This window comes from Calonectris borealis, chromosome 25 (assembly GCF_964195595.1).
Source record: "Calonectris borealis chromosome 25, bCalBor7.hap1.2, whole genome shotgun sequence".
Taxonomy (NCBI): domain Eukaryota; kingdom Metazoa; phylum Chordata; class Aves; order Procellariiformes; family Procellariidae; genus Calonectris; species Calonectris borealis.
The window spans coordinates 3904809-3931812 of NC_134336.1; the positions used below are offsets into that span (position 1 = coordinate 3904809).

Genomic DNA, 27004 nt, shown 5'->3' on the forward strand with positions numbered 1-27004 from the left:
GCAGGATATGATTTATCTCTGGCTGATTGCAGAACAGGTGACTGGTCTCCGGCAGCGGAAGAGAAGGGTCTTAGGAACTAAATTTCATCTCACTCTGAGTCAAATCCTCTTCCTCCCTCCGCCACATCATTAAAGTGATTGGTTGCGCTGATAAGCCCTTTCGAGAGGGAGAGGGAGATGTGTCCTGCCGTGACATCTGATGTGATCTTGTGGTTTTGTTTGATAGTTCTAGCCCTTTAGCTGTTGTCTTCCCCGAAATGAAATTTGCCTTTTAGCATTGACTTTTTTTTTTCCCCCTCTTTTCCAATCCGTGACCCTTCGCACTGTCCTGAGCTTGCAAATCCTGCCCGAGGGAAGCGGGGCCGCATTGCATTAATAACCCTGCAACGTGCAGTCCCAGCTACGGCTCAATAAATCCTCACCGGGGCAACCTCCACATACATGCAACGCTCCCACATCACCTGCTGCCCAGCAGGTTATCAGATCCACTTTACAAATGGGTAAACTGAGGCACGGGGCAAAACACTGCCCTTTTGCGAAGGAGCGAAGCTCACCAACATCCTTGCTGCAGTGCTCCCAAATACTCCCTTTTAGTGCTGACGCGTCCCCTCACCTGCATCCCAGCCCAGCCCACTCGTCCTTTCGCACAGCTCCATTTGGACCCCGCAGGAATTTCTTTTGCTATTTATTTGTACAGCACCCGGCACAACTCGCCCCGCGCACAGCATCGCAACACCGCCGACATCCTTCTGCAAGAAGCCTTCAATGGAACTTAATTGTCCAAACACCCCCCACCCACCAGAGGATCCTTTTGCTCCAGTTTAGTCTTCTCCAAATACACTATCAATGCCGACTTCTCCGATTCTGATTTATTTTCAAAGCAGGAGCAGGTATGCCTCTTCCACCCCAGCTGAGAATCGTGCCCTGGGGTTTTCCCAAAGTTTTCAAAAGCAGGAGGTGTTGCAAGCAATTTCAACAAACATTTCTCTGTACAATGCGAGCGAAAATAATTTCCCTATTCTGACTCTCAATACTGCTTCGCTTAGAAAATATTGGTCATTTTTAAATGAAATGATTTTGAAGTTATTATGTGCCAGGTGATTATAAAAGGAGAAGTGGAATTTACTATATGTGGCAAATAAAATAATTAGAGGAGTGAATTTACTGGAGCCCATATAATTTTGGTTGCTCTATTAATACTTCTTTTGAGGCCGGGATTACAGCCTCGAGCTGTAGCACCAAAGGCTCAGGCGATGCAAACCCATTGCTTTGAGTGCAGTTGGGCAACCTTTGTCCCCGCTCTGCTCTCCCGGGGGGAATGCTCTGCAAGCCCCCCCACACCCAGGCGTCCCCCGGGGTGTCCCCGTGCCCTGCCGGGGGGTGAGCGGGTCCCAAGTGGGGCTGGGGGTCTTCCACAGCCCGACCACCGAAACCCAGTGCCAGGCTGCTTTTCTCCCCGAGGGATTTTTATCCAGCCCCCCCCAGAGCTGAGCCCCGACTCCCTCGTGCCTCGTCTTTGCAGGATTGGCCCCCGAAGGGGTTAACTGGATAGCAGTGCCTATAAGAAATTAGAGGAGGAGGTAGTTTAACATAATTGCTTGCGATGCATGTATCAACAGCGGTCCCGAACTGCCTCTGCAAGAAAACAATGCCCTGGACGGTCTCGGCAGATACCAAAGGGTGCAAATTTCCCCGCTGGGATCAAAACACATTAGCGATGGGAATACAAACAGAGAAACCCTCCTTCGCAGCAAGTACCGATTTGCAAAGGCTCCTGCATGAACTCGGGAGCCCGGAGCCGGCGTCTCCTCATCCCGCCCCACCCCGGGGGCCGGCTGCTGCCCCACTGCCCGCGGGCCTCCTCCGTGCTCCGAGAAATGCGGGTTCAACATCGTCCTTTGCCTCCCGCTGCAAAGGCCCCGGTAAATGGGGCGTTAGGGAGATTTTTAAGGGATCTGGCAGATGGAGGGCGAGGGCGAGCGGTGCGTAGTGCCCCCCTCGAGCTGCCTGGTGGGGTGTGCAGCGATGGCACCGATGCCATGCCATCCTCCCAGCCCCTCGCCCCGGCCGGCATTTGCTTTTCATTTGTCTCCACCCAAAGAGCAAATGGGACAGGGAAGGGTGGGATGCAGCTGGACGGTCTCCATGCAGGAGGCTCTCGGGCACCATCCATGCAAGCGCCCCATCCCAGGCACCCACAACCCCAACGGCAGCCGGGGGACAGCAGAGAAAACACCAATAAAACTAAAAGATTAAAATACTTTGCATTCCCACTGAGGATTTCCCATGCCTGCCTTGTTTCAGGACACCCCAAAAAGCCTACGCCCCATCCAAAGCCCTTTTGCTCCTCCAGGTAGGACCCTCGTGGGGCTGGATCAGCGCGGGGGGAAGCAGAGACCTGCCAGCTCCCAAACCGGAGCCGGAGCTCGGCCGGGATTAGCCTGATGTCCCCGGGCAGCGTCATCCCCCCGCGCCCAAGGGCCACCGCAGGGAGCACCGCGGCGGGTCCCCTGCCAGCGAGAGCGATGCCAAAGCTCCCAGACGGTCGTACGGAGCCCGCAGGGTTTCTTTAAACATTCATTAAACGTTCATCTCTACCGGCTGCAGCGCACCCCGAGCACAGAGTTAATAGGGAGGCGAGACAGTGTCACTCAGGATTTCCTCCTCTTCCTCCCCAGGGAAGGGGACAGGTCTCAAGAAGTGGGAAATCAGCGTATTTTAAGCACCGCATCTTAAATTAGAATAGATTATAGCAATTTTACATTGACAAATAACTGTCCAGGAAGTGGCAAGGTCATTTATTTATTTAAATGATCTTGTTGGATTGATTGATTTAGTTATATATTTTTTTTCCTCTTATTTTTCCTTTTTCGTCACTATTTCCCTTTTTTTTTTTTTTTTCCTAATTCCCGGACAAACTGGGAAATGTCTGTGTATTTATATCTAGCTAAGGACAAGCAGGGGAATAAAACAAAAGACCCTAATAATACCCAAAACTATCACCCCACGGGAGCACTTCAGCAACGAGCCTGCTTTTAATTATGGAAACATCTCAAGTTCAAGCTTTGCGCATCCCCACGAGGAAGCCTTTTTGCCAAGATAAAGATCTGAAATCGTACAATACTGGCACGACGCAGCCCCCGTCCTGGGTCTCCATTCGAGCTTCTGAGAAGCGCAAGACCCTGTAATAATTTATTATCTCTTCTCAAGCGCTTGCCAAACCCCTATCAAATCTCCCAGGGTAAAAGGCGCAGCGAACACAGGGTGTCACCTCCCTGGGCACGCTGCAGACCACGGGGTCCCAAAACTGCCCATAGGAATGTGGCAATAGGGGATCATTTTGCCCTTGCTCCTCTTTGACTTCCAGCCCGTAACCCCGACCAGCTGCCCCTCTTCCTCATCCTCAGCTATTTTAGGCTGTCGGTCACTGACCCGCACCCGTGTCTGCCACTCGGTAGGTCCCGATTTCCCCATATCCCAGGAATGGGAGAGCTACTGGTTTTATTTCACCATCCAGATTCATGGAGCTGGCATCCCGGAGGGCCACGATGCATCGCCCCAAGCCTCCCCGCCGCGCACCCGAGCCCTGCAGGTCCCCGTCTCCTCCCAAAGTTACTTCGAACCATAACAAAACCATGAGACAACCTTTTTTTTTTCTCCCCGCGTGGAGGAAGCACCGCGTGGATTTACAGAAATCCCCCCGCAGCGCAGGTCCACGCGACAAAGCATCCCGAGACGGGTCGGCCAAAATCCCCACCGGGCTTGGGTGGCAAACGACAGCTTTGCCGTGGGGTTCCTGGCACCGGCCGCGCTCCCCGAGAGCGGCTCTGCCTTTCCCAAAAGTGCCGGTGATTTCCCTTCCATGAAGCACAGTGTCCGGCGGGGATGTGACGGGTGAATTTACGGACCATTTAAGTTAATTGTGTTACCCCGTGCAGCCACTTTTCCCAAAGGTAATGGGAACATCTCTGCTTCGTCTTTCTCTCTTTTTCTCCCCCCAAATGGTGCAAATAAGGGAAGCCCTAAAGAGATGCTCTTCGTTACAAGCAATTACCAAGCAGCCAGAAATCTCGCCAGAAACCATCAATGCTTTTAAAGACATTATAACCCAAAAGTTAGCGAGGAAATAACCAACTCCGCAATATATTAAACACATCATTTTGTACTTTTGATGCCATTTAAGGCATTAAGGCATGAAAATACGATACTGCTGAAGGAACCAAGTTTGCACAGGGCTGCTCTACCCCAGGAAAAACAAACAGGAGCCTGGAAGGTCGTGCCATGGGGAAGCTCCCAGCTCCGAAACCCCCCAAATCCGAGCCCCGCTGCCAGCGAGCGCGGAGGGGCTGACTCAGCTCTTCGGCCTCACCCAGCCACGGCACGGCCTCGGCTCTGGGCAAGCTGCCTTCGCCTCCAAATAAACACATCCCCGCCGCGCTCGGGGGCCATGGGGGAGCGGAGCTGGTTTGGGGGGTCGAGCAGCGAGGGCGGCGGGGAGGGACCGACTCCATGCATGCAACCGCCTGAGTTAAAGCGCTGAAGCTTCCCGACGCAGCCCATGGTGAATGCAGATCCCGGGTGCTCGGCCTCCCGCCCCCCTGCCCAAAGTCTGCCCGTCAAATCGGGCAGGATGGGAGGCTCGAATTAGGGCAGCACCATCTTATAGGGGATACCTGGCGATTTCTAGTTGTTAGCATTATATTGGGGCCTCTACAGAGCTTATTCTGATTAACGGGGTGGAATATTGCACCTCTCTTCCCTTCCCTCAGTAAAACGGGTTTCAGTTTTGCTATTTCTGGTAGTAAATCTCAGACTCTTCTGCAGAGGGATGGGGAGGTAGCGGGGGGATCGCTTGCCTTGCAAGCGCGGTCCTGCGCATCCTGTTCCTTTCTAGCCTCAAACTGGAGCACCCACTAGGAATAAAAGGAAGAAAAAAATCCACAGCACAGACTCCTCTGAACTCAAGAGAAATGGATTCAGGTGCACTTTAAATTAAAAAAAATAAAAGTGAGAAAGGCTTTTTCAGGGTGGTTTGTGGACGCGCCGGGGTTCGGGGAGCCGGGGCCGGCGAGGCGCTGGGCGTGGGATGAGAACCGAGATGGAGGCGGTGAGATTCGGGGTGTGGGCAGCGGTGCCGAGGTGTGTCCAGGCTGGCGGGTCCGACGCAGGACGGGGTGGTTCAGGGCGCTGCTTTTATCAGCACGGCTTCGAGATGGATAGAGAAGCCACAGCGAGGTATGTGTCATCCCCGGTAAGTGCTGATACAACCCTTTCTCCGCCCCGGCTGCCACCCGGGCAGCACAAGTGCTTGCTGGAAGAAATGCCCTTACAGCGGGGCTGGGGGCACCCGGGGCCACAGGCACCCTCCTCCCGCAGCCACCCCAGCACCCCACGGTTAACAGTGGCAAAGCCCTTTACAAGACAGGATTTTCCCCTTTACACTCAACCTTTCTCCCAGTTTTTTGCGCCTCGTACTTGAAGCCAAGAGCCCCCAACGCACGGGGTGCTCCAGGGCAGGCAGCACCCAAGCCGCAGCCTTGCACCCACCAACTGCCAGCACCCCGGCGACACAGATGCCACTAACACCTTGCACAGGCACGGACGAGGGGGTTTCCACCCTCTGCAGATCCCAAACTCTTCATTTCCCATCCGAGAACGCGGGGCTGGGCTGCGGCTCAGGCTGACGTCGTGCACAGGGGGCAGGCGGGGAGGGAAACCCTCACCCAGCTGAGGCTCTCGAAAATATGACAGCAAAAAGTGGCGGTTCTTGGAAACGACTCAGAGCCGTGGGAGGTGAGAAGCCTTTCCACCCGCCGGCTACGTGCCGTGCGAGTGGGGAGCGGGTGCTCGGGGCAAGCTGGCATGGCGGGCGCCGGGGTGGCACCGCTCCCAGCATGGCCCCATCGCTCCCTCCCCAGGGACACGGTGGGAAGAAGCCTTTTGGGGAGGAAAAGTGGCCATGGAGGGGATTTGTGCCTGTGCAGGATGGAGCCTAGCCAGAAAAACCCTGCAGGGACCACGTGGTGGGAGAGGGGATATGAAATGCTCTTGCCTGGCTGGGGGGAGCCCAGCCAGAAGCCCCCTCCTCCTCCTCCCGGTCCCAGCCAGCAGACGCTGCAGCGTGGGGACACGCTCCTGGCACTTACTGTGGTCACCCCAAGTGGGGACACGACGAAAAGCACCGAATCTGACACAGGCACCCCCAAAACGAGCAGGGCGGGAGACACCAACAACCACCCCCAGCACCTCCGCAAGCATCCGCTCTGCTGCCGTGGCCGAGTGGGCAACAAGGGCAGGCAGGGGAACCCTACAGCCCCTCGCTCTTCAGGTGTGGAAACCCAAGCTACAACCTTCCCTCGCCCTCCATTTCATCATTCAGCCCAGGTCAGGAGAAAATTAAACGCAACGTAAGAGCAGGGAGGTCTGCGCCGCCGGGCGAGGGCTGCAGCCCCCTCCTCTACTTGCCTTCTTTGCTGGGGTTGCAGGGGGAAAAAAAAAAATAGCTCCGTTCACCCAAACTTACACAGCATTAAACCTCAGAAAGCAACTTTACACTCGAAGCAGTCCAAGCCCTCGCCATGCAAATGGAGAGAGCTCTGCACATCCCGGCGCGGCTGCCTCGCACCCCTTCCCACCTCCCCGGCACCGGGGCTCTGTGCACGCTCACAGCCCGAGGGATGGTTTTTACCCCGGACAAGCGTGGCTGGGAATAGATGTGCTTCCCCAGAAGGGTTATGGTGGGTGATCAAGTCCTCTCGGTCTCCCTTTCCTCCTCAACAGGGTGGTCAGGACAGCAGGGATGGGGTGGAAATCAGAAACAAGGGGTTAAGGGCAAAGGAGATTTAGAAAGGGGGGGGAGAGGTTAAGGAAGACCGAACGGCAGCAAGAAAAAAAGTCAAAGAGGGGGGGAAAAGGCATTTAAAGGGGAAAAAAAAAAAAAAAGACTCTGCACAAGAGTTCCCAGGAGATGGGCAGAAAGGGGCTGGTGCTGCAAGGGGGAGGTGGAGGGGGAGAGGAAAAGTGAGAGCGGAGAGGGAAGGGAGAGGGAAGGGAGAGGGAAGGGAGAGGGAAGGGAGAGGGAAGGGAGAGGGAAGGGAGAGGGAAGGGAGAGGGAAGGGAGAGGGAAGGGAGAGGGAAGGGAGAGGGAAGGGAGAGGGAAGGGAGAAGAGCCAGCAGGTGGGTGTGATGGGGGAGGCCCTGGAGATGCTCCCGTTTACCCAGGAACAGACTAAACATCCCTGTATCGCTTCCAGCTATTCATTTTTCCATGTTCTGCCTCTTGTGGATTATTTTGCAAGCAGCTCTGGATGCGAGAGGGCTTTGCAGCAGGGCTGCAGCTCGGCCGAGCCGGGCTCTTGCTAAATAAAGAGCTGCAGAGAAGGGGGGAGAAAGAAAAAAAAAAAAAGAAGGAAATTCCACAGGAAGTTCAAATATTTTATTACTTCCTGTTTGTACAAAGTATGTCAACACTTGGCACCCGCTGCGCCATTTGTTTAGAGCTAAGGTGTCAACTTGAAAAAATGTCCTTTTTCTCTCCAGATCTAACCCAGAAAGAGCCTGAGCACAAGGGAAAAAAAAAAAAAAAAAAGAAGTATCTCGGGGCGAGCGGGGCGCTCGGAGGGAGCCTGCGCCATGGCTTGCAGGGGATGCTCGGGGACCGCGGCGGAGCAGCCGAGACGGTGGCTCGGCCAAAGCCACCGCCGTTATCAGCCCCACGCACGCCCTGGCGCTGCTCCTCGCTTGGCTGTGGGTCCTTCAAAGGTGGCTTGGGTGTCTTCACCACTGTGGTCCAGCTCTCCTGGTCCCCCCCCAGCCAGGCTTCATCCCCCGGCCCCACCAGGGGCTCTGGCTGTCACCCGCTTCCCTGCGATTTCTGACCCAACTCGACTCGATCTCAGACTCCTCAGAAGTTTTTCTGGGCGCAGCTTTAGTTAAAAGACTTGCTCAAGGGCTGAGATGAAGCGATGGGCCAGGGGTGGAAGATGAATGGGATGCTCAGAGGTGGGGTGTGGAGCCCAGCCGTGTTTCTGACCCCAAAACCCCACAAGAACGTTCGCTGGAGGAATTTTGCCGCATCTGAGAAGATGATGCCCAGGGCTTTCCCAGGATACCAAGACAAATAGCCGATTCTTTCCGCGTTAAGGGTGCTTCTCTGCCCGCTCACACCAGCCCCCGCCACCGCTGATCCTGCGCCACGGGAGCCAACACACACCGCGTCCCCCTCATTTGCAACGCTGCAGCCAAGAAGGCGAAAAAAAACCCATATATTTTTATGCACACACAGAGAGATACGCACATATATACCTGCATATATGTATTTACATATATATATGTTAAAAAGTGTATACAATATATATACACACATAAAAACTGCAATTCCTGCTGGCAGCTCTCACCTCCCAAAGCCAAGCAGGGGACGGCAGCGCGAGCCATCGTGTTTGGCCATTACCGGGGCTTTACCGGCTCCGGTTGCCGGCGGGTGAGCCCGGCGGGTGCCGGCGCACCGAGGGGTGCTATGCCGGAGAGCCACCCAGTGGCAGGTTAACCGGGAAAACCACGCTGGGTTTCCACGAGCGAGCTGGGATCATTTTGCAGCCGGTATTTCCACACCAAGGGTTTCTGCAGAGGACTGCGGGGAGGGAAGGGCAAAGGGCGTTATTTAATTTTTTTATTTTTTTTTTTTTTTAAATTTCAGGTTCATTAGAAAATGCAAACCAAAGTGTGGCAAAGAAAAGGGTTTTTTAAATTTTTTTTCTTCCGGTGCAAGACTGGATTTTCAACCATCATGAATTTAAGCCCCAGGGTCAAACTGGGAGTCAAAATACGACCTTTACTGCCAACAAATCTACAATCATCTCGAAAAATTCCAAAAAAATCACAGCTTGGGTCTATACTCCTTAGATCAGCAATTTATGGGCTGTGGGGGTGCAGGGATGGGGGAGAGATCGATCGACCTTTGGGGTCCACACAAGGCAAGGGCATAAGCAGCGAATAAACACCAGAGACCTCCTCAAGGAGCCTACACCTCCGGCACAAACATTTTGAGGTCTGCGAATCAGAAAAAAAAAAAAAAAAAAGGCAGAAAACTGCTGACCTTGCAGCCCGGGACGGCGTCCCAGGGAGGGCATCCCTCGGGCACACAAGCCAGAGCCAAGGCAAGCCGCTCCATCCTCCGGTTTTGCCTAATTACGCCAAATGAAGGCACGGCCCCAACCCAAAGAGCGCAGGGCGAGCATGCCCGCGGCTCAGCCCCCCAGCTCCCCCGGCCTGGTTACGAAGCCTTCACCTCCATATCAGAAAATTTAAATTAAAGATGGGGAGCGATCGGCCGAGATGTTGAAATTCAGGAGGAGCGGGTATGATTCAGCGGGGGTTTGGCGAGCGCTGGCTATCGGTGAAGTCAGAGCAAACCAAACGCTAAGAGTAGTAACTATCTCGCCTTGTATTATTATTTATGTATTCCTGATTATTATTATTATTAGAAAGGCAATCTGATGCAGCAGATAAGGGGCTGAGCCAGGAGTCAGGAGACCTGGTTTCTATTCCTGACCTGGAAGAGTTGTGAAATCCCCTGCCCAACCCCTGCCTGCTTTCCCCTCCCAGCCCCGGGCTGAGCCCGGTCCCGGTGTCTGCAGCACCCACCACGACCCACGTTTGCTCGCCGCTGCTGCCGCAGCCCCACAACAGGGACCTGCCTTGGGTTTCTGGCTTAAAAACAAAAACAACAACAAAAAAAAACCCCAAACCAACAGCGTTGCATCGCCTGGATGCCGGCTTTGCAAATCCAGCCCGGCAGCTCGACAGGCTCCCGTAAAGCCTCTCGCGCTCCAAAATAAAAATCAAGGGGGAAGACAATCCAACAAACCCCGATGCAAATAAAACGCGGAGGTAACAGCCTCCACCTGGCCTGACATCAAGGGGCACCAATGGCCCGACGACAGCATCAACAGAAAATATTTTCTGAAGCCTATTTAGAAGGATCAAACCGTTTCCCTTCAATTTGGGCACCGACACCTTTGCACGCGAAGGGAACAAACTCTGCTTTATAGTCCCCGGCGTGGTGCTGAGCGAGCAGGAAGGTGAAGCCGGAGCAAAAAGCCGGAGACGGCGCCCCGGGGACGAGGTCCCACCGCACAGGGGGTCCCACAGGGCAAATAATCCTCATGGCAGAAGGAAAATCCTCCGGCCGACGGCACCGGAGCATTTCCCCGCGCTCCTCGGATCTCGGGAGATGCCAAGGTGAGCTCAAACCAGCCCGACGCCAAAACCCAACCCGGCGAGGGCGATTCGCAGCCGCCTTTGCAAAGAGCCACCCTCAACCCAGAGGCACCGTCCTGCATCCAGGAGAGCCTACTCGATCAAAACAGAAAGACGTTTCTGCGGTTGAATCGTCTCTTTGGTTTTCTCGAGCAACGCAGCCCCCGGCCGCGGGCGCTGCCAGCCGAAAGCGAAACCACCAGAACCAAAAGGGGAAGGTGCTCTCCGAGCTCTCCCGGGCCCGTGCGGACAGACAGGCAAATATAAGCACGGCGCAGAGAAAACCTGCAAACATTTTTAGTTTAATAATCAGCAAGTCAGCCTCTGAAACCGGGCACAGCATCTCTGGCTTTGTAACCCCCCCGAAATGCCCTGCGCACCGCCAGAATTGAGTCCTTTGGATTTTTGCTGTCGAAACCCAAAGCATTTTCCCTACATCCCAACCACCCCGAGGACTGGAGCTATTAAACCACCCCTCCACGATGGGATACGGAAGGTGGCGAGAGCAAGCAGCCGGCAGGGACACACGCCGTGCTCCGCTGTACGGAGAAAATAAAAGCAGCCATGCCGTGCCCGCCGCAGCGCGCGCTCTCGGGGCTCGCTCGGCCACGCCAACGCCGACTCGTTGGCAAACGGTGCCTGCCCCGGCTGGCTTTGCCCGGCCGCAGAGCATCCTGCATCCTTCGGCCACGGAGAGCTCGGCCCCCTGCAACCCCCCCCGAGCTTCTCAGTGGCTGCCAAATAAAAGACATCACTTACTTCGTGGCTCCCGGGGTCCATCTACAGTCACTTTAATGGCTCGGTGATAGGTAGCGACTTGAGTGGGGTTGGTGAACACGGTGATCGTCAGGGTAAAGCTTTTTCCTAAGTGGGGGGGAAAAAAAAAAACAAACAAGAGAAATGAGGCTATTCCCATGGGTTCGGCTCTTGTGGGAGCGAAAGGCTCCTGCTGGAGCAAGCTCAGACACAAATATCCACATCCACCGAACTCCAACACACACATCATTTAATTTTATGAGACATTATTGCCGAGACACAAAGCTCGGCCGGCTCCCGCTGGGGTTCAGCTGGCTGCAGCGGAGAGAGGCTTGGACCCAGTTCAGAGCGGGAGCCAGGACCTTCCTGGATGGAAAAGTCACTTGTCCCCCACCTCCCCTGCCCTGTCCCCATATCGACCCCTCCACCCGCAGCAGCTTCCTGGTGCCTTCCCACTCGGATGCTTCCCCTTTTCCCATGGGAATCCAGCCCTGAAATGCGGCGCTGGACACAGGACCCCCTCCACGAGGGACGGATTTGGGTCCTGGCACCCATGGGATGCTCCTATGGGAGCAAGCTGGTGAGGTGGCATCAGTCTGCAGGCGATGGGTGCTGGCGTTTGCGGGGGCATCCCAGTGGCTTTGGCCCCACGGATGCTCCCACACGGGGACGGTTGGAGGGGAGCTGCGCCGGGCTCTCGGCCGTACGGGCACCCGCAGCCAACGTACGGGGGCCAGGGCCAGCAATTGGAAACTACAAGATGGGAACTGAATCCGGCCAGTTTTGGCCACCAGAAGCGGCCACCAGACAGGTGGCCCTGCTGGCTACGGGGACTGTCCCCCTCTCCCAGCCCTGACCAGAGAGCAGGAACCCGCTGCTGGGAAAGGATTCGGATCCCATCACGGGGGCTTTCAGGGATGCTTTGGAAGCACTGAGCATGTCACTTTTTTTTTTAAAAAAAAAAAGGGGTAAAGCAGTGAAAAACTCCTGGGAGCCCAATTTTGCAAGAACACAACGATGACCCGGCAGAAGAGAATCACAGAATCACAGAAAAGGTTGGAAAAGACCTCTAAGATCATCGAGTCCAACCGTCAACCCAACACATCCGCAGCCCAAAAACCCTCTTGGCATCACGGAGGGCGTTATCACACCTGCACCCTGGTACCTCTCCCAGCACCCACCCCCACCCCAAACCCATTCACCTCCTGCAGCCTTGGCATCCTCATCCCAGCCCCTCTGCCCTCTCCTTGCCTCATCTCGGCTGCCGTCACCCACTCGATGTCCAGCCGATGGGGAGGCTGCGGGCGAGCGGCTCCGCTCTCCCGCAGCCTCCCCGGATTCGGGAATCCCTTGGGTAAAGGAGGGAGGTTGCACATGCCACGGAGCAAACCGCTCTAACCGACCCCCCAAGAGCAATCGCCGTGGGATTTCAAAGGTATCAAGTATTTCAGAGGTATAAACCCCAGCAGGAATCGGGCTGGAAATGCCCGTGCAATAGCCCTTAGCTCCTCCAGCCTTTATTTCACAAATAAACGCAGTGAGAAACCACCTCCTCTCCCTTTTTCCCCTAAAGGGATTAGGGGTTTTCAGATCCCGACCATCATCTGTCTACAGGGTTGGACCTGAGAATATCCATAGCAAAACAAAACAGTATTTATACAGCTAGAAGGAAAAAAAGAATAAACGGAAAAATGAAATTATCTCCTCCGGAGAACATCCTGCAATTATCCCAGGTGGGAGAGTTTCTCCACGGAAGCGTCGTGGGGGGGGAAATGCTGGCTTTAAAGCAGGCAGCAAGCATCACTCCATGCCCTACCTCAGCTTTCAAAAACAGGGCTAAACAGCGCACAAAGTTTCAGCTCATTTTCTGGCACAAAAAGGAATTTTTTTTTTACCCTCCCAAATACAATTTTAATCCTCGGTGAAACGGTCGCGCTGACAACCTGCGCGGAAGAGCCGGGCTGCCGCAGCCTGCGAAGCATGAAGGCTCCCGGGCGCCTGCACGGCCACGTAAAAAACAACCAATGCGCAATATTTGTTAGCAAAACGTTTGCAGAACCAGAATGCAGGGATGAGGATTATTAGGAGCAATTATTTAGGAAATTCCACGGGAGAAGAGACAAGGGGAGGGAGCCCCTCGGTTTGCCTGCGTCCGGCTTGTGAGACGCAAAACCCTCCCGTCATGCCCGCGGAGAGGCTGAGCCCAGCAGCTCCGCGCCCGGCTCCCCTACTCACTACTACATCTGATATTTTTATTTTTCATTTTTTCTTCTCCATGTGACATAACTTCCCTGCGTTTCATTCCCCGCCAGCTCGCTGCAGACACGAATACCCCTGCGCGGCACCTCCAGGGAAGACGGCCGCAGCGTGGGGCCGGCCGGGCATTTTTGCATCTCTTAACAGCTCTCAAAAATCCTCCCATGAATCGAAAATGACAATTATTACTCAGCATCATTTTTACTCATTTCCCGCCTTCTGGGGAAGCTGAGCTGAGGTTACTTGTTCCCACCGCTCCCCGGCCCCAGCCCCAGCCCCGGCTGCATCCCAGCTCCTGGGTGGGTTGGGGAGCACCCACGGCTCCGTGGGGTGCTCCAGGGGGATATTCCAGCCGGGATAGCAGGCAGTGGGGTGCAGCGGGCATTGCAGCACCCCGCTGACCTTGCTTTCATTTTATACAGTACAGTCTGAACAGAAAAAGGTGCTTTTTTTTTTTTTGAGCGAAGCATAGGGGGGAACTGGTCCTTCTCCCCTCCCTTTGTCTTGCACATGGAGATGGTAATTTGGGGGGGGGGTAAGGACCTGCTCTTCCCAGCTCACAGTGCCGGGGAATGATCCCAGACACGTTAATACTAAAAATGCCCAATTCTGAACCATTTCAGATCACGTTTTCAAAACGAGACCCTCGCTGCTTCTGATTTTACAGAGCTCCTGCAGCTCGGGCGCACGTACGGGCTGTCCACGGGGGCAGATGCACGCGTCCACGCATCGGATTTACACAAGCATTTATACACACACACAAAGCTCTGCTCCAACAAACTATTTTGCAGCAAATCCAGATTTCTGCCAGAATAAACGAAACCAGCACTGGGCTTTCAGAGATTAAGCCAAACGAGGGAAAGCAAGTGTGATACCCGGAATAAAAATTCAATAGAAACGATTTTTCACACTAAATAGGTCTGAAAGAGCCCCTTGCCGGGAAAGCACAGCCAGACATGGGGAACTAAGCACACGCTTCACACTGCGAGAAAACCCCACCGTGCCACCTTCACGCCAGCCCCAGGGAGCCCCGATGGGGTTATTTCTCTGCAAATATTACAAAGCCTCATCCCATAAGAATATGTTAAAAAGAAAAATCAGCACTTGAGTTACGCTCCGAAGCCCGTTAGAGACAGCGGAGATGTCTCCACTGCTGTAATGAGTATTTGCCAGGACTCTGCCCGAGGAAGGAGACTATTCACCCAAGTGCTTTCTGAGACTGTGAACTACTGTTAATTCAGAGCTTGGGACTGCAGAGGAGGAAAGTTAATAATGAATTCAAGAGTCAAGCTAAGATTGGGTTGCATTCAGTTTGGAAATTTGTGTAAGGAGGATTAAAAAAAAAAAAAAAAAAAAAGAAAGAAAAGAGCCTAAGAGAATAATTGATTACAGAAATGAAAGCTTAATTCATAAAAGAAAAACATTTTCCATCCATCAACCTGCAACCAGTTAAGTGGAGAGTTTTAAAGAAACTGCAACATGGAGAAGGAGCCAACAGGAAAAAGGAAATGTATGAAAGAATGTAAACTATTCAAGTTTCATAAAGAGGAACAAGTAAACAGTTATTACATGCAAATAATTCCTAACATCACTGCTTTTAATTAATGCAGAGAAGTCAAAATATATCTGACATTGTGTGTATACATTCGAAGCCTTTGAGAAAATGCTGCTATATGGCCATTAAAATACAGTATTCTTATTTTTGTTTAAATGAACAATTAAGTGCTTCGATCTGCAATGTTTATTGGTGATGAAATGCTGCAATTCTTTTTCTACTCCTTGAAATTCAGGTAGGATACGGCTGCGAGGGCTCAGGCGGGAGGGAAGGGCAGGCAGGGCTCTGCCCCTGGCACCCGCTGCCGTGCAATATTTTCGGGGGATTTTTTTCCCTCTCCTCGGATGGCACGTTTGAAAAAAAAAAAAAAAAACAAACCAGCAGCGTGATCCGTTTAAGGCTAAATGATAGAGCCAACCTCTACCGCCAGAAAGTAAAATTTCTATCCCGCTTTTCCATGCGACAAGCGTGGAGAAAATGAGCGAACCTTCCCCAAAGCCCTCGCAGCTCTGCCCTGCGCCCGCATCTCCCGGCCGAAACGGGCCTTTCTGCACCCCTACCCGCTGCATTCCCTTCAGGCCGAGCACTGCCTTATTATTTTACTTTAAACACTTGATTTTTCACTATTCAAAACCGAGCTGCCAGGTGGGTGATTGCCCCTGAGCACCTTCACCTGCGGAGGGGACGCACCGAGCCCATCCCGCTGGGGAGAGAAATTCGGGAGGGTTTGGGGCTGCCTTCCGCCACCGCGGGGCTTTTACAACGAGTTTTTTTTTTTTTCCCCCTGCACCGTCCTTTCCCGACACCTTGGCAGAGGATGAACCCCGGGACGAGCGGGGCAGAGCCGTTCCCGCATGCCTCCCGCATCCCCTCCCATCGCCCGCTCGGGAACCGCTTCGGGGCTGGGGGGGGTTCTTCCCTGCGCGACAAACCCAGTCCGCAGCAACGAAACCACCGCGAGAAATACGCCGTTAAAAATAAAACAAAACTAAACCTTCCCCCCACACCCTTTAAAAAAAAAAAAAAAAGGCGAAATAAAAAGGCCAACCATTTCCTGGCCGGTACCTACCCCTGCCGCTTCTCCCAACAAATCTGAGGTCGTTAAATCTTGCTACTTGGTTTTTCATCACGGCGGAGGCGTTGCGGAGCTCTGCCGAGTAGTTTTCGTCGTTCCCTGCCATCACCGTGACCACCGTCCCATCGGGCACATCTCCGAGGGCCACCACCTAGGGCAGGACGAGAGGGTTTTAGGCTAAAATTAACTGCGGACGGAGCTACCCTGCCCTACGGTTTCCTCCCCAACACCCACCCCCCCAAAAAAAAAAAAAAAAAAACAAAGCAAAACCAAAAGCAATCCGAACCCCTGAGGAAGGCTGGAAAATCGGAGGGGGAAGGGGAAAATGAGCTAAAAAAAGGGGTTAAAAGGAGCGAGGGGCTTCGACGGGGCGGGGAGGGTCAGTCCGCCCTCGGCCCCGCCGGGGGGAATCGCGCTTTTATTTTGTTTAATTGGGGGGGGGGGGGAAGGGGGAAAAAAAAAAAAGCGCTGCCGAGCGCGGGGCGGCCGCTCTCGGGGCCCCGGAGCTCCGCGCCCGGCCCGGGGGAAGCGCGGGGAGCCGGCGGCGCTGCGCGGCTGCGGAGGGGAGCGCGGAGCCTGCGCCCGGCTGGCGGAGAAGGGTCCGTCCGTCCCCCCCCCTCGCCCGGGGAGCAGCGCCCCGACCTCCCAGCGCCCGAACGGCCGGGGGAACCCCGTTTGCAAACACCCCCCCTACGCCCGCCGGGCTCCCCGGGACTCCGCTGCCGCCCTGCCCGGCTCCCCCCGCCTCTCCTCCTGCTGAGTTTTTGGCTTTGCTCGCCTCGGCCCCGTTCCCCCAAGCCCCGGCCCCGGCGGCGCAGCGGGGATGCCCGGCCCGGGGGTGCCCCGTCGGGTGGCGGGAGCGGAGCCGGGGCGGCCGCGGGGAGCCCGGGCAGCGCAACCCGGTGCCGGTGCTCCAGCTCTTCGCTTTCTTTTTGCAGATTAGATCTCCCTTCCCTGCCTCTCTCTCCCTCTCCCTCTCCCAGGAAGGTAATTAACCTCCACTCTCATTAAACTTCAAAGTTGCCTGAGAGCTCCTAACTGTACGGAATATCTAAGATGCTGTGACCGCGGGGCAATGCGGAGACTTGATTAAAAATAATAAACCGGGCTCCCTTGAAGGTGATGTCAGGAGCGAGTTAAAGCGAAAGGGGCGGAGGGAAAGAGGCGAGTGGGTCGGGGCGGAGGGCAAGCCCGGAGCCGAGGCGGTCGCTCCGAGCCGCCGGGGCTCCCTGCCCGGCCGCAGCCCTCCCCAGAGCTCCCGGCTTACCTTGAAGGCGACGGGCAGCGTCTTGTTGCACCTCCAGTGGGACGGCAGCACCGAGCACAAGAAGTTGGGGCTGTCGGTGCGCACCAGCTCGCCGGCGTGGTCGGCCAGTACATCCACGACGGAGCGGACCTCGGGTCGGGCCCGGGCGCCCGGTGCGGGGGCCCCCAGCGCCCCGCTGTTCTCGCCCATCTTACCGCAGGGGAAGGCCGTGGAGGGGGGTGTGAAGCGCCTGCTGGTGCTCGGGTCTACGGGAATACGCATCACAACGGCGGGCGTCAGGGAGCCGCCGCGGCCGGGGGGTACGAGGAGGGACCCGGCGGGGCCCGGCGCCCACCGCTCGGCTGCGGCGGGGCTCGGTGGCGGGGCGCGGCGGGGGCAGCGGCGGCCGGGCCCCGCGCTGCCTCGCTCCGTCCCGGCAGATCGCCGTCCTCGGCGGGGCGACGCGGGGAAAGCGGTGCGGGGTGTTCGCTCCCGCCCGCCTCCGAGGTTCGTCCCCGGTGGTTTCGCTGCGGTACCGTCCGCCCCGCCCGGGGAAAGGCGGCGCGGAGCCCCGGCAGAGCCACGTCGCGGCCGGGCGCCCTCGGCTGCAGGCGGGTCCCCTCCGCCGGGCGGCCCCGAAACCAGCTCCCAAGTGTCAGCCGCGCCGCCCGGTACCGTATTTACTGCCGGCCCCGGGGGGGGCGGGCCGCGCCCTGACGGACGGGGAGCCGCGCCAATGGGAGGGCCGCAGGGGTCCTTCTCCCCGCCCACCACCCGGCTCCTGCGGGGCGAAGGGGCGTGACCACAACCGAAAGGGGCGGGGGCTCAGGCTGAAAGAGGCGTGGTCTCCGCTGAAACGGGTGTGGCCGCGGAGAGCTACGCCCCCCATTGGGCTGGCCCGGCGGGGCGGGCGCGCGTCGGGGCCCCGGTGGCTTCTCGCCGGCGGCGGCGGCGGAGGGTTTTGGGGCGCGATGGGGCCGGTTTGGGGCCGGAGCCACCGCCGTGCGGAGCGGCTGGGAGTACGGCACGTCCCCCCGCCACGAAGCGCTCCCGCTGCCGGTGGCTTGGCCGTGGCGGGACGGGGGGAGCCGCCCCCGCGGGGCAGCCGCTGGGGACCGCCGGTACACGCGTCCCCGACGGGGTCGGCTCGCCCCACGGCCTGCGCTGAAAACCGCTGCTCCCCAACCTCCGCCTTCTGCCTCCCCCCCCAAAAAAAATGAAAACCGCCTCCATCTCCGGCGGTCCCGGGGCTCCCGCAGCGCCCGGCGCCCCCGGCAGCTCCCCCGGGGCTGCGGCTGCGGGCAGGGCCGGCGGCTCCGGTCGGAATCGTTGGCGAGAAAATTCGTGGCGAAGCCACCGGTTCTGCGGGAACACAACGAAGGCGTCTGTTCCCTCCGCTCCGCGGCTGCCCGCGGCGCCCCGGCCGCGGAAACGGCGAACCGCGCGGCGGGCGAGGGGCAGAACCGGGGGCAGAACCGGAGGCGAGGCGGAGGTTTCTTTGCCCGCGCTGCCCGGCTGTTTCCCGGCGGGGCTGAGCTCCGCCCGAGCGCTGCCGACGGTGTTTAGGGACCGGGACGGCCCGTCGGAGCGGAGCCGGCCGGGCCGCAGCATTCCCGGCTCTGCGCGGTGTGAAATGCAATTTTCCTTAAAACAAATCAAAAAAAAACCCAACACCAAAAAAAATTCTCCTTTTCCTGAACCCCCTCCGCAAACTAATGAAACATTTTCCGCCACAAGCCGCAGCGCCCGGAGGGGCAAGCCCGGGCCGGGCTCCGCATCCCGCTGCTCGCAAGACCCAGCAAAACCCCGTGTTTGTCCAAAAGAAAGAAAAATAGATTTTTTTTTTTAAACTAGGAGGAGCGGCTCTTGCCCCGCCGCAGCGCCGTTAGCAGCCCGGGCAGCGCGGGTGGCTGCGCCGGCCCCCCGGGGAGCCGCGCCGGGCCAGCCGGGTCCGTCGAGCCGGTGCCGGGGGCAGCTCCGAGCCCAACCGGCTCCGGGGACCCGGGGGGGCGGCCGCCAGCCCCGCGTGTCGGGCCGTCTCCCGCAGTTACCGGCGCTGAAATCCTGCCCTTTTTAGGTGAAAGCGGCCGCCGGCTTTAGTTCTATTTTTCGCCCCCCGTTCAGCAGCGGGGGGGACCCACTCAAAACCCGGAGCAGGGGCCGGGGAGGACCTGCCGGGCCGGGCCGCCGCGGCCCCACGCCGGGGTTTGCCGGGGGGTCGGCAGGTCCCCATCCCGGTACCCACCCCCGGTACCTCCCGGGATGGGGTGGGGGGGCACGGAGGGGATGTGCGCGGGGAGGGGGCACACTGCGCATGCGCTGCAGTGCGCGGGCGCGGCCGCTAGTTAGCGCCGAGGCTCCGCCGTGGCGGCTCCGCGACGGGGCGGGCGCGGAGGGGCGGCCCGGCCCGCTGACACCCCCCCCGGCCCTCTGCAAGGCGGTGCCTCTCCCGCCTCTTCCCGCTGCTGAACCGACACCCCAGCCCCTCCCCACGGGGCTACCCCGCCTTTGCCCCAGCCCCGGAGGTGTTACCCGGTCGTCCCCGGAGCTGCAGCCCCGGAGCCGTGCAGGGCGGGTGTCCCCATGGGGTGATTTCGGGCTCGGTCCCCGCAGGACAGAGCTGCCCCCCTGCAGCACGATGCTCCTTTCCAGCTTCACATCTCCCGCCTTTCCTGGGTTGTTTGCTTTACCCGCCCACAGCCCCGCCATCCCTTTTGATACTGGCAGCGACCTGTGAGGAAGGACACCTAATTACATCACCCCCTGAAGGTGACATACGACGGCCTCCCAAAAACATCCTGAGTCAGTCACTGAGGGTGGGTATTCCCAGGTGCGCAGGGTACCTGCTCCCTCCCCAAAAGCCACCCTCTCCCGCACCCTCTGCCCTCCCACCCTGGCTTGTTCCTGACTCCAGGGCGTCAGGATACAGACTCACCCCCATCACCCGTTGTGTGGCCCTGCTGCACTTCTCCGCTGCATAGGTGCAGAGTTAGTTGCCGACTTGCAGAAATATAAAATGACACCCAAAACACAGGGCAGTGGCAAACCAGGCTCCCCCCAACCCCAAATTGGCTGGTGACCCCCGGACGTGCAGAGCCCAGCAAAGCAACCCAGCACTGGTCCTGCAAAGAGGTGTTCAAGTGAGCAAAGCCGTCCCAGAGCTACGGGGACCCATGGCACCGTGCCCTCACGGGATTTATCTTTCTTTTAAATTATCCTTTTCAGCACAGCGGGATTCAGAGTCTCGAACAGGGGGCAAACCTCACCCTGCTCTGGTCTCCCGCAAACCAGGAGACATCGACACATGGGGATTATTCCTCCGCCACCCTCCCTGCACTCCGGAGGAGGTCAATAGAGTATAAGACCCAGGACTTGCATGGGCCTCTTTTCAAATACTTAAAAGCTACTGTTCGCATCACAGGGAGGTCAGCGGCTCTTTAAATCATTACTCGCTGGGATTACTTCCCTTACAGGCTCCTCTGTAGTTTTTAATTCATTTGAGCTGCTATTTAGCAGCAGAGCCGCTCGTTTCGACGGCAAGGAAGCGAGCGCAGAGGCTTATAGGAAGCTTTCTATTAAAAATTCATCGCAAACTCTGCCTCAGACCTCTCAGGAGCACGGCGCTCAGTAGGGCCATGCGGGTGTCTGGATCTATTTTGTAGTTAAGGGAAGGGGATCTGAGAGCAGCATGCAGGGAGGGAGCGTGCTATTCATTCATAAATCAAACAACAGATGCTGGGTCCAATGGGGTGCACGATGGTGACAATTTTTAACCCCTGAGTGTCACCGCTAAAACGGGCTCCCACGGGGCAATTGCGGGCGGTGCAGGCAGAGGTTCCTGCGGGAGGAAGCTGCGGGGCTCAGGGGAAGAAAGAAGGGGAAATTGGGGGGGAGAAAAGGCAGTGGTTGCCCCAGACATAAATCAGGGGGAAGCCTGCGCTTGGGCGAGGGACCAGCTGCGAGACCGGCCTGTTGACGACTCCAGCAGGGCTGCACCGGGCTCTGCTCGGCGGCCGCTGCGCCCCGGGGTTGGGCGATACCCGCAGTGGGGGAAACCCTTCTCAGCACCCGCTTCCAGGGCCAGGGCTGCAGCCTGACATCAAACCCTGAGCCGGGACATCCATTAACCCCATGGGGGCCACGGCTGCCCAAATTCACCTTGCTGTCTGCATACGCAGCCCTGGCGCCTGGCGTCCAGCGTCCTTGCTTGGGGCAGCAAGTGGAGGAGGAGGAGGAGGAAGACTTTAGCAAAAGATTCTGGCATGAAATGTTGTCACCTGGGAAAATCAACATGAGATTCCCACCCGGTTGCCTGCGACCAGGTTTCATTCACCATCATTTGAAGAACTAGAAACGGCCACCACTGGAGAAGTGGTGGCTGACTCTCCCTGCAGCTTTGGGGCTTGCCTGTCCTCCCAGTTCTCCCCATTTTATACCAGTGCAGTTAATTACCAGTCCTCATTTCAATCAGCATCCCCAGGGGGACATTCTGCACGTGTGTGCACCCACACGCGCATCCTCGGCCACTCGGGGACCAGAGCGCTGAGCCCCAAGTGCACGCACCGGGGTGAATCAGGAGCGATGCCGCTGCCCTCGGGGGATTTATCGTCTCTCTAAGCAGACGAGGGGAGCCAGGACCCACCGCTCCCCTGGCACCCGCCTTTGCCGAGCGCCCTGCGCTCCGGGTGTAGCGCAAATACTCGAGCGTGTGCAGTGCCGACGGGATGAGACGGGGTTTTCAAAAGCTGCGAAGTGACTTAGGAGCACGAGTGCGATTGACGTGAATCCCTGCGGTTCTGAAGTCACGAAAGTGCCATTCTTCATTGTTCGGGACCGCGATTCTCCTCTCCCCACAACGGCCCGACAATGAGGAGCATGTTCAGGGCTCACATCCTCTGTGCTATTGATAGCACGGCCGAGTTTTTTGGAGCGTGGGTCCCATCTGCCACTTCCACTCCTTTTTAAAAGATCCTAATGACTGTCAGATCCTTTTAGTTCTTAATTAATTTCAGAGTTCAACTGCAAATAGGAAACAAGGCAGCTTTTGCCCTTACGCATATGAATATTACTGTTCCATTTAATGTGGTTACTGGTGGAATGCTGTTATTCATTCCTGCCTGCAATAAAAGCCACATGTTTTTAAAACTTTGCACTTGAAAAAACTTTTAGGAAAGAAATCAAGTATGTTTTGTATGCATGGCATGAGATAAAAACTAGTCATAAATATTCAAAGAACAGTTAGAGCTTTATGCTTGATTTAAACAAGTGAACAGAGAAGTACGACGGTTGAAGTGGAGAATGAAAGCCCAATGCTCCTTTAAGAATGTGCTTATGCAGAGAAAAGGAACTATTCATGCAAAGGTTATGGAGCACCTAAGGACATCCCATCTCCTCCAAAAATGCCCAAAGGTGGAGAGCACAACTGGAAACATTGGGCTTTGTTCAGAGCTATTCAAGTTCATGGGAGTTTCTCTCTCTTCGGGGGTTTTGGAGGAGTTTTAGGGGGGTGCGATGCCTCGTGCCAGACCCTATGGGGAATGAGGACTCTTCTTGCATGGAGACATCTCCAACGTGTCTGTTCCCCACTTCGGAAGGCAGACGGTTGAAGTCACGGTGAGCGTTTCGTGGGGCTTCTGGGACACCTGGACAGACTTCCCCGGAGCCCCTGGAGCCCAGCACAGCCGAAACCACAAGGGAAGGGACCAAGCGCCGGGGCCCCGGGCAGTGCCCGTCCCACGGCCGTGCCGCCGGAGCCCGGGGTGGTGCTGAGTCCTTCAAAACCCAAAACGCGACAGGGGGAGAAATAAAAAAAAATTCCAAAGGAAAGAAAAAGGGGAAACGTCTGGATGGTGGAAAGAGGAACCGAAAGGCACATGACGACGAGGAAAGTACAACGGGGTGGACGCAGAAAAACACGATATGATTTCTAATTGCAAGGAGAGGCGCGTGGAGGAGTTGCTATCACGGAAGGGCTCCCGGGCAGAGAGCCGAGGGTCAGGGTGCAGGGAAATCCTCCTGCACGTGCTGAGCAAAGCAGTCTTGCAACACGAAAAGGCTGCAGAAAGCCCTTTCTTGCCTCAGAAAATAGCTGTGCATTGGCAAAACTGCCCCATCGCTCGTCCCCATCCCTGGTGAGGTGGGAAAATCGACCTCCTGTCCCTGTACGGCAGCTGAATGTGCAATGGGGTTTCCTAAAGAGCATTTTTTGTTGCTGTTCCCTACAGCCTGGCCCAAAATGTTGGGGTGATGCTGGGTATCAAATGGGTGCTCCTGTGCTATGCTGAGGTTTGCAGGGTGCCTGCAGGGACCCTTGGGGAAGGGTCTTGCATCCCCACACCGAAAGAGCAGCCGGGGTAGGTGCTGGAGTGCTGGCGGGGTGAAGTGAGGCTGTGCTGGGCTCCGGCTGCCGAGCCATCCCTTTGGGGAAGTCAAATGTGAAGAGAGAGAAAATGAACCTTGGGAATCGCTTTCGTTCCCGCACGCTCACCTACCTCCCCGCGAAGGGCACCCGGCTGTTCGCAAGCCTCGGCCAAAGGTTGAGCTGCTTCAGGGCTGCGATGTCTGCAAATACCCCTCGGATGCGGGGACAGGAACGGGTGCTCACCCCCTCCCAGGAGGGCAGGAGGGGGCTGGCAGCTGCCTGCGACGGGCGCTGGCGTCAGACAGGGAACTCCGATTTCCCTTTTGGTTCAGGTCTGATAGAGCATCTTAGGGTCACGTCTCAGCAAAAGCAGCTTTACAGGCAAGTGCAAACACCCTATATCCATTTGACTTCCCTGTGGGACATCAGCATCGCAAAGGGAACCCAACCCCGCTGACTTGAGAGCCCCAAACGCCCCTTTAACCAAGCAGACCACGGATGTGCTTTCCACGGTGGCCTCCTGCATCGTTTGCATCTTGCTCCGCAGAGGATGACGGGGTCATGCCACCTCACGCTCGCTGACCACAGGGCAGCGGAGAAGCCTCGCGGCAGCTTTGCTAAATTTCCAAAGCCCTTCATGGAATATCCTCTTGCTGGAGGTGGAGACTTTCCCCCCCAAACTTCAGCCTGCAATGCCTCGCCGGGAGAGCCACCGGCATGCCGCGGTGGCCGGCGGTGACACCGGCACGGGCATCTCCTGCCCTCCTGCCTGAGCCCCAGTGCTTTCCCCATCTTCCCCCCGAGGTGGTTCTGGGCTGACGGAGGCGGGTTGGGAGGGAGGCAGATCACAGGAGGTGCTTTCTAAACGCGTGGTTTATAAATGTGCCTAATCCACCAGCTTTCATCCACGCAAGGGTTTTCCCCACCTGTCTGCAGGCAGATGAGCTTTGCAGAGCAGTGCCAGCGCGGGGTGGCTGATAGTTATTCTCCAGTAAGAGAACGGTTTGGAAAAGCCCCCAAAACTGATATTTAAAGGCAGAGGTCAGGGGCGGGAAGATCAGGACCGATTGCAGCAATGGAGCCCAACGAAGCCGCAAGGTCTGCACCCAGCAGCATCGCAGACAGCTGGAGAAAAGCAGACGGGAGGCTGGCAGTGCGTTTCTCCAGCCCATGGCGATGCTGCTTGGTGTGGAGCATGAGCAAACAGCCGGCAGCGCACAGGTCGCCTGCGGGCAGCTGCCTGCTCAGCCCCGCGGGCAGATCCTGCACCTCTGCATTCAGTCGTCACCCCGGGTCCACCTCACTCGGGTTGCTCCTCGAGCAGCTTGCCCATGAAATCACGGGCACACACAGCTCATTGACTCGACCTTATAGCTCAAGGCAGAAGATACAGATGAGGTTCGGGCTGGCTGGCAGCCCTTTTGCAATGCCAGTGCCATGACTGCACCCCAAACATTTCCGTCAATGCAACGCATTGGCCATTTTCTACAAAAGCAAGGTCCTGGGCAAAGACCAGCTCTTCCCGTGCGAGGTGTTTATCATCTCTATGTGATCAATCCCCGATTTCTGCCATCTCTGCCCAACTTCGTGGCAACCTATTGGAGAAACAGTGAAGGTCCTCCAGCAGAGACACGAAGCAACCACAAACTCTGCCATCAACGGCTCGCCTACAGCAAAGTAATTCTGAGAAAACTGGCCTCTGATTCCAGTTGCAAATTGTCCTGCAGGCCTGCACCATTTTTTCCAGCTGCGTTTGCCTTTTGCAATTATTCACTACTTTCACTTCTATGAATAACTCCGGGCGATGCTATTTCGCAGCAGGGCTGCGGTCAGGCCACTTTGACTAGATGGGCTCCAGGTTGTGTTGCTTCTGCTCCTTCCTCGGATTATTTTTTTCCGGTGCAAACATTTGCTTTCATATTTGCCCTTCCGCAAAGACTCTTATCGATGCAAGTTTGCCCAACATCCCTGACCGGTAAGTTTGGTAGTTGTAGAGTAGCTCCAGAAAACAAGCCCCGAGAGGCTTCAGCCGTGAATTCACCCAGCGCTGAGGCATCCCTTAGGCACAGAACAAAGCCCCGACTTAGAGGAATTAGTCACAGGCTAAAAACGACGCAGAAGGTACTTTTCTGGTTTCTGGCTATGAACTCAGACAAATCAAATGCGATGTTATTTAGGAACCGCTGTTAAGTCACTGGTTGCTCCTCATCCATCTCCAGCAGCCTGGAAAGGGAACCGCGTCTGGTCGCCTCCATCAAACCCCCGGCCCTGCGTTCATCAGCATAAGCTCATTTTTTTTATTTGCAGAAGTTTCTTATAAAAGTTCGTATGCAAGCAGGAGGTGCCTGTCTGCCCGGGTCAGCTGGCTGACACCACGAGCGGGCTCCTCGCCCCAGCCCAGACAGCAGCCCGGGAAGTCGGAGCGGTTCAGCAGCAGGTTGGGGCTGGAGACGAGAGAAATGGAGAACTTGCCCAGACAAAATGGTAGCGGCTTTCGGTCTCGCACGAGCAGGCAGCTCTGTGGGGAGGGAGGGGATCTTATCTGCGAAACGCAACCTCAACCGTGTCCTGGGGTCTGAGCCGCTCCGCGTCCGCCTGACCCTCCAAAACTGGTGGTTTTCGAGAATGTTTTTACATTTTCTCCTCCAACCGAGCGGCTGGCCCTCGCTGGCAGGAAACGCGGGCTCTGGGAGAAGGCATTGGCGGGGGAAGCAAGATGTCTGGATTCAATCCGCAGCTCCGCCGCAGCCTTCCCCAAGGACCCCGGACGCGCTGCGCGGTGGCTCCCCGGCGAGTGCTTCGGTTCCCCCGTCTCCAACCCCTCGGCCACGGCAAACCCCCCACCCCAGACCCTGCCGTGCAACACGGTCCCAGCACCACGTGCGCATCCCATCTCCGGCAGCAAGGAGCCCTCAATTTCAACCAGCCCCCCCAGATGTGACGTTAACCCGGGGAAAGCCCCGCGAGCCCCGGCAAACTCGCATTCGCATTCTTGGCATTTCAAGACACAACAGGGACGAGCCCGTCCTGCTCCCCGCTTCCCTTGACGTCAGTGGGATTCAAATGGGTTGGATTCTGGCAGGATCGGGGTCTTTTCATCTCCCAGCGGTGAGGGTCGGCTTTTGCTCGCCCGCTGAACAGCGGCAGTGGAACCACAGAGGTGGTCGGGAACGGGAGGTGGGATGTCTCCGGTGAAAGTTTGGGGAGACAAACTGTGATTTCCTCATCTCGGGACCGTATCCCAACGCCCCAGCTCTTGTCGGATGTGGTGAGGGTATTTCACCTCCTCCAGCATGGAGTGGGACGGTGAGACCCACCGCCCGAGCAATGATTTCTGCAGGGCAATGGGTTAAATGGTGTCTGCTGGCTGTCGAGGTAGAAAGAGGTTTGAAACGACTAAAAGATGCCACCTTAAGGGCTTGGCTAATCCTCCTACACCAAAGCCATGTTGACCTTGGAACAGGCTGCCCAGGGAAGTGGTGGAGTCCCCATCCCTGG

General features: G+C 56.7%; 1 protein-coding gene across 1 annotated transcript in view; it reads right to left on the reverse strand.

The window, feature by feature from the left end:
* Positions 1-17774, reverse strand: part of RUNX3 (RUNX family transcription factor 3) — a 38763-nt gene extending 20989 nt beyond the window's left edge. The window contains exons 1-3 of the mRNA XM_075173433.1: positions 17167-17774; positions 15894-16050; positions 11017-11121 (exon numbers count right to left, since the gene is read on the reverse strand). Of these exons, the coding sequence (XP_075029534.1) occupies positions 11017-11121; positions 15894-16050; positions 17167-17427 (523 nt within the window). The 5' untranslated portion in view covers positions 17428-17774. The remainder of the gene's footprint in view (positions 1-11016; positions 11122-15893; positions 16051-17166) is intronic.
* Positions 17775-27004: the final 9230 nt, after the last annotated feature.